This window comes from Aegilops tauschii, chromosome 5, assembly GCF_002575655.3.
Source record: "Aegilops tauschii subsp. strangulata cultivar AL8/78 chromosome 5, Aet v6.0, whole genome shotgun sequence".
NCBI lineage: Eukaryota > Viridiplantae > Streptophyta > Magnoliopsida > Poales > Poaceae > Aegilops > Aegilops tauschii.
This window is the reverse complement of record NC_053039.3, coordinates 247687302-247698470: the sequence shown is the minus strand read 5'-3', so window position 1 is coordinate 247698470 and position 11169 is coordinate 247687302. Positions and strand designations below refer to the sequence as shown.

The 11169-nt window shown below is 42.3% G+C and overlaps 2 protein-coding genes across 2 annotated transcripts; both read right to left on the bottom strand.

The window, feature by feature from the left end:
* Positions 1-1106: 1106 nt before the first annotated feature.
* LOC109733348 (uncharacterized) lies at positions 1107-6844 on the bottom strand. Its single transcript, XM_020292549.3, has 12 exons — positions 5997-6844; positions 5761-5911; positions 5524-5601; positions 5179-5294; positions 5008-5061; positions 4667-4754; positions 4486-4578; positions 3813-3853; positions 3298-3351; positions 2616-2779; positions 2304-2373; positions 1107-1497 (listed from the first exon to the last, which is right to left on the bottom strand). Exons 1-12 carry the CDS (start codon positions 6108-6110, stop codon positions 1363-1365), a joined length of 1158 nt encoding a protein of 385 aa, XP_020148138.1. The 5' UTR covers positions 6111-6844; the 3' UTR covers positions 1107-1362.
* A 137-nt stretch (positions 6845-6981) lies between these two features.
* On the bottom strand, positions 6982-9517 carry LOC109733349 (ADP-ribosylation factor 1). The gene is made up of 6 exons (XM_020292550.4): positions 9187-9517; positions 8394-8464; positions 8100-8219; positions 7574-7692; positions 7404-7485; positions 6982-7218 (listed from the first exon to the last, which is right to left on the bottom strand). Exons 1-6 carry the CDS (start codon positions 9332-9334, stop codon positions 7213-7215), a joined length of 546 nt encoding a protein of 181 aa, XP_020148139.1. The 5' UTR covers positions 9335-9517; the 3' UTR covers positions 6982-7212.
* Between the last annotated feature and the right edge of the window lie 1652 nt (positions 9518-11169).

The window sequence follows — 11169 nt, the reverse complement described above, 5'->3', positions numbered from 1 at the left end:
GCCACCGACGTTTTCCCTGCCTAGATCTGGCTGTCGCCCGATCCTGCCAAAGGAGCTTGTTTGGGGCGGAAAGAGGGGTCTTTGCTGCCCCTTAACCGGTTGACGATGTCGGTGTGCGGCGGCGGCGGTCGTGGAGTGGTTCGGGTGCCGGGGTTGCGACCTTTGTGGTGGGAGGCGCGATGCTCGTGGGCGGAGCTCGCGGCTCGGATGTTGACCGGTTACCATGGTCGTGCGGGCGGTGTGGTAGCTTGGGTACGACGGTCGGTGGTGGTGGTTCTGCAGCATGCTTGCAGCACTCCGTCTCGAAGGCGAAGAGGGCTTGCCGGGTAAAAACCCTATCTGGCTTTGCCAGGTCGGCGGCAGCGGCGCCTATGGGCGACTGCGTCGTCTCCTTCTTAAGGCGTCCACGTGGTTCCTCTTTCTCCTCCGTGTTGCTCCGGGGGAAACCTCGATACTTGGGTGTCATGCCCTTGTTGAAGGCTCCGCCTTGGAGTAATCGGTTCGTCGTGCACAGCTCCGATTCTTCATTGTGATTTGTTCACAGTTGAGGTCTCCGGCGACTTCAAGCGGAGCTCTCTCTTCCTTCCTGTAGATGGCTTGGAGTTGTGTAGGGTGGTGTAGTTGTTCTCAACATTCTTATATCTTGCCCTGTTTGTGTTGGTGTAGAGTTGTATGAGGTTGGCTGGATCGTTGCTTTATATATAAAGATGGGCGAAAGCCTTTTTCGATAAAGCAAGATATTTTTTGTTGGTCCCTTACGTAGAAATTCAAGAGATTATTAGGCTGGTGGATAATATGGGTTGTGAGGGTATAGTTCTTCGTGAGAGATGTAGAAGTTAAGTACTTTAGAAATTCATATTATTACTTTATTTATATTTTTCGTGACACATTTCATATTCCGTGGCTACGCACGGGCATGCAACTAGTTTATACTATAATGGTTGGACATGGTATCACATTTATCTGAGATCAGCCGGAGGAGGCGGCGGATCAGGCCTTTATATATATGGATGGAGCTTGGAGAGAGTACCTTTGATCGGCGGAACCCTTATTTATATGTATATATGAGCAGAATGTCAAAAAAACGTATATATGAGCATACTTCGTAAAAGGAATGGACAGTTTTAATAGCCTTTTAGATATGATTTCACAAAGAAATTTGCCTATTTTCACAGGATATATCCCAAATTTTAAAGGACAGCCCGAGTGCAAAGCACCATCCTGATTTGTCAAATCGACAGCAGCCAAACAGAACCGAAAATGTTCATACAACCTCAAACGCCAAAACCAATTTCAGTTCAATGGACATTATGGTCGATCATACAACGGAATAATCAAACTCCTTGGTGCTAAACAAGACAATCACGGTCTTGCCTGGAAAAGATCTTGGAGATCGATTATATCAGCGAGAACTCCTGCGGCGGTGGTGTCGTTCCCGGCTCCTGCACCCTGGATCACCAGCGGGGAGCTCTCGTAGCATCTGCTGTATATCTCCACCTGATCAGGATAAATGATGCATTTGTAGTTAGACACTGGTTTTTAGAAAACAAAAGGTGAACTTTTAAAGTAACAGAGCAAAAAATTGGAGACCAAAAGGATTCCTTCGCCATTCAGGACGCTAATTGATTTGATAATTCATGGGACAGCGCCACTTTGAACATTAAAACATGTAAGACTTGATTCTGCTGTTGGTCCAAAAGATATCTATGGAAACTAGTAGAAGCTGAGATTTTTAATCAAACTGCTTCTAGCACATTATAAGCCAGTTTAAGCAGTACTGACTTCGGTACTTTTAGTGTTACCTCCGTTTATCCCAAATTCTCAACGGCACCAAAAAGAAGGGGCAATGCAACCAGTAAAAGGTAGAGCATTCTTTGCATCAATAAATGGTCTGGAAGGGTTGACAAGATACTGGCCCGTCTAGTGGAAGGCAAAAGAAACCCTACTCAGACCCAATAGGCAGGCTATGGCTTCTCTCACCATGCTTGTCTCTGGACAATCTGGAACGAAAGAAATGCTTGGATGTTCTGCAACAAGTGTGCCCTGCCGCCAATCCTTCTCAGCACCATCATTGAGGAGGCCGAGCTTTGGGTTACCGCAGGAGCTAAGAAACTAGAGCCTATCATTTTTCATGAGTAAGTGTCATGCCGTTTTTGTGGGTGCTTTGTAAAACTCTAAACTCTATTCTCTCCTTATTTAATGGATGAGGCAAATCTCATGCCTCCCTTTCGGAAAAAAAAGGCTGCTGACAGAGAAGTGGCATATGACAATGAACGAACAAGAAAGAGAAAAATATAACATACCACATTGTCACTTCCCCTCAACCTCCCCAGTGCAGAATCTTTTGGGACCTCTTGAAGGCCCACTTGGCACCTACAAAATGGGGATATCAAGAACATTGAGACTAACCTACCAGCATGCACAAAATAAGCATTTAAAGAAAATGTCAAACAAACAGCATGGTTTTTTTATTTCAGCAAATGAGCAGAAAATAAATACTGCTGTAGTTTTGGAGAATAGATTGGAGGCTTTGATGTACAGGTAAAAGCACTGAGTGATGATGCAAAAGGACATTGCACAATGCACAATCCCATCAAATTGGGCAGGATACATACCCTGTGTTTCCAATGACACAAACATAGCGCAGAACATTTCCCCTCAAAGATGCTGCCTTGACCTTTTCTTCAATCGTCTCATCAAGTTTTGCCAACCCACTCTCAAGGAAATCCGTTGTGGACATAACCTCAGGTCCTAACTCACTCGGATATAAACTCTCAACCTGAAGAGAACTACAAAATTAGCTCATCTAAATAGTATAGAGTACCTATTCAGTTACACAAACTTCCACGCTAGAATGTAGGACAGTATATATGATGCAGCTTTCCGGCAAAAATAGGAACTAAAAAAAGCAATGATTTTTTTAGGTTAAAAACGGAAACTATTGGATCAATCAAATAATATCTTTACAGGCATTGGAGGGTACTTTTCCAAACTGTAGCATGTTATCTAATCTACTCACTAGTAGTCAAGAGAAGTCCTATGAATAAAAAACTAAGTGCCAGCATATGAATATATGAAGCAAGTTATCGCCAAGTAGAGTGATTTGGAAAGGAATTGATTCACCCAGAAGCTACTTGATCGTTTGTGAACAGTGAGACTAAGAGTAAGGTGGAACATGCATATTGGTTAAGCTATAACAACGAAAAACAGCATCCCGTGCACAAGGAACCATGTTTGTACAAAAACAAGCACATCAGAATAATTCAAATTGCTGAACAGTATTGAAGATAGGCATACATTGATATTCTCCATGCTGATCTGCTGCCCGAGAAGCCTAGCTAGGATCAACGCCTGCACATATACCGAATATGTTTGACAAATTAAAAAAGGATCAAATGGAAGTTATTAAACATTTGAAACCTGAACATAAGTTCCCTTTCTAGAGAAACATAATATTATTTGATGTACACCAAATATAAATGGCTATCCGGAAGGTGAAGGTATTGAAATTCAAAATAGGATAAGTAGATAAAGTAGGCCTGTCCTGTTTGAATTGGATGGGCATTTTGCGTATTTGGTTGTACTGGTTAAGATTTTTTTTCTATCGGATCCTAGCAATAAAACATAAACTCATCAAAAGTAACATGAAACAGCAGTTAGAATATACATATCAGTTCACTACTTCACTTAACAGAAGAAGAAAAATACTGCCAAAGGCTAAACAAAGACACAAGTAAAGTGAATTCTGTTGATATTCATGAGTAGAGCACAGCTAACTAACTCAATGCATGAAGAGACGTGAGCTATCTAACCTTTCTAGCCACATCCATCCCACTGAGATCATCACGTGGATCTAGAAAAAATAAACAGCAGGGTAAATATACTTCCCATGCAAAGCATAAGTTAAGCAAAGTACCTAGTCCTTAGTTAAAAACCAAAGTATATTCACCTTTAGCATGCTTTCACAAAGAAAAGTCAAAACACAAAAATATAACTCATTTAGTGAACTGGTTTTTCTGATTTCTTGTGTTTTTAGTAAAGTAGGTCAGGCCTATAGCTACGTTCCAAAACCTCATGCCTTAAGACAACCACAAATGCACGTTTTAGATTTTATTTCTAAAGTTTACTAATGAGAAGTAGAAAAATAGCATGAGAGCACATCAGTATATTTCCATCCTATAGTCTAAACTTTACCAATTTTCCATATACTCATCAAACAGCGGTCTGTTAGAAGAACTATATATATTAATATGGCATAATACAGATAAATGTAGCAACATATTGCTTCAGTCCGAATAAAATTACCCATTCTCCTTCCAACCCAATGATACACACTATACAACTATCTTTTACTTACATACCATAGTTTCCTGGAAATAAGCTTATAGTATCAACGTAATTTTCTTCTCATTGACCAATGGTAAACAACTAGACATATATAAATATCAGGATGACAGATATGAGGTGAGTATACATCTTTTAGACCTGGTTCTGTATAACCAAGAGCCTTGGCAGTTTTCACAACTTCACTAAAAAAATTTCCATCCTCCAGCTCACTCATCACATAGCCAAGTGTACCTGCAATAGTGTATTAAGGAAAGAGTGTATTGTATTGTAATTTGTAAAACACTGCATTATCATAACAAACATGCTACAAATTATGTACCACTCAGACTGCCAACGATTCGGGAAACTGGATCTCCAGATGCAATAATGCGGGTTACAGAAGCTATTACAGGCAAACCTGCTCCAACCTGGAAGTAAGAATTGCAAAGATTGGTGGATGTCCTTTGTAAAAGTTGAAACATCAGATATCAAATAAACAGTGGAAAGAACCAAATAAGATAATGTAATATACACATTAGCTTTTTGACATAAAATGAACAAGAATAATGTATGAACATGAGTGATGAACAAACTATCAGAATACTTCACAAAAAGATGACCAAATATACAATATGAAAAGAGCAAGAAATCAAGAAATGATTACTAGTAGCTTTTGCATACAGTAGATTCAAATCTTATCTGGCGGAAGTGGGACGTCAACTTTTTAAAATCCTCCTGCATGAAAAGCAAGCAAATCAGGTAAAGCACATACGAAATTTATCTCATTGACTGAATATAAACCAGTGAATCTTATACATCACTTGGTAAGACTAGGCGTCGAGATAGCCTTACATAAGCACATGTAAGAGGTTTTTTGTTTGCCAAAACAACACAGCATCCATGATCCACGGCATCCTTCAGCACACCAACAGTGTCATAAGTTGCAGAACAATCAACTATCACCAGACCTACAAAAAAGTGTTCCAAGTGTATCACAAGCAGTAAAGAAGATCCGTAGATGGAAAACAGGAAGTATCACCCAAATCATCACACAGAGCAAAGCTGGGATCTTCATTTTATGTTTTCTATTGATTGAAACAAATAACGTGGCAAGCATAATATATGGTGTCCGAGGGAAAATGGGTTGGTGTGTTGCCTGTGATATACTATGAGCAACAGAGTGCAGAATCAACAAACCGGTTGTTCTTCCAAGCATGGTAGCAGCATCGATGACTTTCCCCATTGCCTCCGGCTTGTTGAACACCTGACAGTGCCCTGGAATTCCACAACCAATCCAGTCATACATCAAATTCCGTTGCATGTGCAGGAAGAAAAGTAGATTAAACTCCGATTTTACATAGTATTCTGATGAATGTCGTACCCACTTGCGCCGCAACATAAGGACCGATACGGATGGAATGAAACTTTACATACCGCGAGCGAGCAGCGAGGACAGGGGCGAGCCGGCGGACTTGGCGGAGCAGAGGTCGTTGAGGAGCGCGTCATCGAGGCCGCTGGCGCGGACGTCGTCTGCGACGAGCAGCGAGGAGCTGTCGGCAACGCCCACCACCCGGATGGCGACGCCCTATAATCAGAACCAAGTAGCACGCATGAGCGACGAGAGCGCCGCCGAATCGGGGAGGGGAAAGAGGCGGGTGGATGAACCTGACCTGGTTGGCGTGGAGAGGCCTGCAGGAGACGATGTGGCGGAGGAGGTGGCGACCGACGCCGCCGCAGCCGAGGAGCACCACCGGCAGGACCGCCCTAGCCTGCGCCTGCGGCATTTGGAAAGTCGGATCGGCTTCGATTCGTCTCGTCCAGAGAGCAGCTGCTGGAGTGTTCGTAGCGCCGGCAGCCGAGTTTTTAGCTGCTCCGTTGGGGGTTCAGCAGTTTGAGCCGTACCTACCGCGGCATGGCCCAGTCGTGTACTGTGGTCGCTGACATATATGTTGTGATTCTCCTGCAAAAAAATACGCTAGTAATGCTATTTAGCGAACGTTTGCTCGGATGGCATTTGCGAACGTTTGTCACTGGATTTTATGTTGCGGGAATATGACAACTCCTTTCAGCGAACACAGCAACATCCTTTTGTTGCCACAATTTGCCACATGTTTCTAAAAGAAATTGCCATGTGTATTCTAAAGTACACCCGTTCCTAAATACAAGACCTTATAAAGATTTCAATATGGACTACATACGAAGCGAAATGAGTGAATCTACAATCTAAAATATGACTATATACATTTGTATGTAGTTCGTATTAAAATCTCTAAAAAGACTTATATTTAGAAACAACAGGAGTATTTGGGTAAATAACATTCGCAAATGCCATCCCGGAGTGAACATTTGCTGGCTAAAGGGGTCCAATAATTATGTTTAGATTTTGCTAAAAAAAGTGTGATTATAGCTACATTTTAACCATCCAACAAAATCTAGCTATAAAACCCATAGAAACCTTACAAAATTTTATTTTATTTTTGCGAGAAAACCCCAACCAAATCTGCAAAACCAGCTTATCCAAAACGAGATTACCATAATCCTCAGATACCAACCACGTCGCAACGTTCGTTAACTAGAGACAGGGATCAATTATACACAGGAATGAGATTAATCACGCGCAGAATACATCTCGGTTCACAAAATCAGGGCAGGATCTTCATGACTCATCAGGCTCAGGAGCACCTGACATTTTCACTATAGCATAAAGGTTTTCCTCGTGTGTACATTCAATCATTGATACAACATAGTAACAGTGTGATAACTGCTCAAAGATAGAGCTTACAAAGACATGTCAACACTCTGGCAGCACTTTAACATGCCTACATATTCCAGTCATTTGTCCAGCCGCCAGTTGCTTCTGCGGCTCTGCCAATCCATTGGAAGCTTTCAGGACTGCAATCCAGTGAAGAAAATAGCACTTGTTAGTGTCATGCATCATTTATATCTGAATATCAAAGTCATAATGCAACCATGCTGAACACTGGAAAAAGTTTGTACTACTAGAACCCCAAAAAATAAACACCAGAGCGAAGTTGACCAAAAAATTGCCATTTCAGTCATGAGTGTTAGATAGAAACCTTGCTGGCTATATTGTTGGAGAGCCAGTCCAACCCTTCATACAGACCCTCCCCACTTGTGGCGCAAGCACTCTGAATATACCTGCAATAGAACGGAAAGTAACACCATGCTTATCAGAAAGCCTTAGCAAAATTATGATCTAGGTATAAAATTAGCAAGGGTCAAATACCAGTGTCGCTGACGCAGAGAGTGTAGACCAAGCTTATCTGTTATTTCAGCAGCATTCATGGCATTGGGAAGATCTTGCTTGTTAGCAAAAACAAGCAATACAGCATTGCGCAACTCATCCTAGTGACAGTTAGCAAACATTACTGAGGGAATTCGGTAAAAAAAACATTACTGTAGGAACTGACTTCACAGGTAGACATAGACAAAATTCAAAAGAATGATATACCCAGTATTAGTTATTAATGGTGCAAAATCAAGTTCTCAAAATCACCATATGTAAAGCATGCAAAGTATTCTAGTTGCCGGGACACAGTATTATTGATATCCCCAAGATGTACCATGTGCAATAAGATAAGATTCTTTTTTTTAGAACAATAAGATAAGATTCTTCAGGCTGTAAAGTTTTACACATGTACTCTGAATGTAATGTTTAATACTTCTATAATACATGAGTTTCCAAAAATTAGACCGTGCATCTACAGAAGATAACACAGTCCAACATTTCAACAGGTATATATAGCACTTGCCTCATTCAGCATCCTGTGGAGCTCATCTCTTGCCTCAGCAATACGGTCTCTGTCGTTGCTGTCGACAACAAAGATAAGGCCCTGAGTGTTCTGGAAGTAGTGCCTCCACAAAGGCCTTATCTGTTTGAAAATGGCATACATAAATCATCAGCTTGTCTTTACATAAATAGACTTTTGTCAATGAAACACTTTAGTAACTGCAAACAGGTGATTAGCATTTTATTCATGTGACGACAAAAAAGGAAATAACAGCCAAAGAGTAAACCAAGAAGAAGAAAATAGCAAAATCCTAACCTTGTCCTGGCCACCAACATCCCAAACAGTGAAGCTTATGTTCTTATACTCTACTGTCTCCACGTTGAACCCTTGTGTAAACAAAATGTCAAAACGATATCATCAGCGATATAATCCTTACTTCAGCCTCCCAACCAAAACAAGAAAAAACAATGAGTAAGCAACCACAACATTAACCCCTACTAACAGAAGTACAAACACCCTTAATTCGGCAAGTACTTCACTACTAACAGAAGTAACATCTGAAATAGAAGCCATATTGCAATAGAAGGGCTCTAACTGGATCGCTGCCAACGTTTTGGATTTGAAATGCAAATTGCTACTTTTCTCTACTTATTATTCTGGCAAACCTGAACATGTTTGACCACGGATTCCAGGACAACTTCTAATAGCAACCTAAGCTGCTGAACCTAACAAAATAGCTCTAACCGAACGAGAGTATCACAAAATCTTTGATTCAACTTACGCACCAGGCACCCACAGACAGACGAAGCAGTAGCTAAACGATAGGGGGTTCAACTGGCACAGGTACAAAATCAATTGCTCCAAGTACAGAACCCAATTGGTACCAGGCTAGCAGCACAGAAATCTAGCACACTAGATTAGACAGAAGTGAAAGAAAGCATATGGATAATTCAGGGTTCTAATTTTTCTCATGCTATACTAACGGCGGAAGCAATTCACGCGAGCCCGGCCAGCGGTTCCACCGCACATACAATTTGGGCGTGTGAGCGTGAGCGCGACAGGAAGAAACCGGAGCAGAAAATAGCAGCGCGGCGAACAGCGGCGGTACCGATGGTGGGGATGGTGGTGACGATCTCGCCGAGCTTGAGCTTGTACAGGATGGTGGTCTTCCCGGCGGCGTCGAGGCCGACCATCAGGATCCGCATCTCCTTCTTGGCGAACAGCGCCCCGAACAGCGTCCCGAACGACAGCCCCATCGATCTCCCTACCGAACTTCTCCTCCGTCGCCTCCTCCTCTGCTCTCCTCTCCTCTTCTCGCCTCGGATGGAATCGCCCAAAGCACAAGCGAGTAGAGGCTACGGAGTCGCAGAGGGAGGTGTGGATGCCTTTGGAGAAGAAGAAGAAGAAGAGGAGAGCGTGCGTCCTACGCGAGGCGGAGGGATTCGTTTTGACTGACGTCAGGTGGGCCCAGCATGTAAGCGAGATGTGAGAGGGCCCCCTCCGTGATTTTTTTTAGGGGGTTTGTGGGACCAGGTTGCCGCTGAATAAGGGCGGCGGCGGGATGGGAGCTGGGCCGTGGACTGGGCCAAAATCACGTTGTGCTTTTTGGAAAACCTTCAATTTATTCATCATCGATCATCGCAGTACAACGATCAGAAAAATATTCTAAAAAAAACGAATATCAGAAATAAAAAAAACACCTTCAGATCCTTGGATCACCCAGCGATGATTTCAAGCCGTGAAGCGAACCGAAGGTGCATCGCCGGCATCGCCCTTCCCTCATCGGAGTCGGACAAAACTTATTGTAGTAGATAGTGCGGAAATCGGCGTGCTAAGGCCCCACAGGACCAACGCACCAGAACAACTACTGCTGCCGATTACAGAAAATCATAGATCGTAAGGGTTTAACCTGTAAACACACGAATTAAGAAGTTATCCACGAAGACCCGCTGAAGACCAACACCGACCAAATCCCTCGAGATCCACTAGAGACACACCTCTACACACTCTCCAATGATGCTAGACGCACCACCTGAACGGGGGTTGAGAGGAAAGGACATTATTCCTTCTCTAGGGAGTCGCCGCCTCGCCTTCTCGAGTAGAATACAAACCCTAACCAAATACAAAAACCACCTAAAGACGAAGCAGGAGCCCAAATAGCAATCGTCGGTGGTTAGAGGGAAAGCAGGGATTATGCCTAATTGATGGATGTTAAACCCCCTAATCAGTGCTTCTTCTTACAATTATCATCTTGTTTAAAGTCTCCTCCAAAAATCCAACGGGAAAAATATGAGTGTATGTGGTATGCCATGAAAAAACTTCTTCCAAAACCATAGTGGGAAAATAAGGAGAAAATGAAATAGCACAATGCTTGTATTATTATTGCCAAATTGAAAATCTTCCATGAGAAACCATATAGGAAAAAACCTCATAGAGGAAGAGAGTGCAATATCAAAGATCTAAGGATCTCAAACAGGTTATCCTCGAGCGTACTCCCCCTGAACCTTGCAAATAACAAAATCATCTCATACCAATTCCATTAACATATTTCTAGAATGAAGGACTTGGTAAAGACTTTATGAACAAAACACTGAGATTATCACGTGACTTATTTTGCAAAAATATTTAGCTCTCCGATTCTTTGCAACTTATGGGACTAAATAATTTCAGAGCAGTACACGTTCTAATATTGCTCTTTATAACATGTCTGCATCTGCCTAATACATACAACATTACCTTCATAGTAATGGTGGGGGTTCCTACCAACCGATCTCACTTGAACTTTCAAAGAAGTCACACAAATTCACATGATGCTTCATATAAATCAATGATTTTAGAATGATTAGTGAATGCAACCACTAAAGTTTGTCTTCTCAATTTCCAAGAGAAGGTTGTACCTTCATTTGAGAAGACAAAACTAGTTTGCGATATGGGATTTTTTTTCTGGAATACGCTCGAGATCATATCATTGCATTGATAGAGAAGTCAGAAGTTACAGGGTTCCTACCCAACTACGTACACGGAGAGGCGTAGATGGGCACGATGGGAGCAGAAGAAGAGGGGGATGCTCAGCCCCAAATACACAACTTCA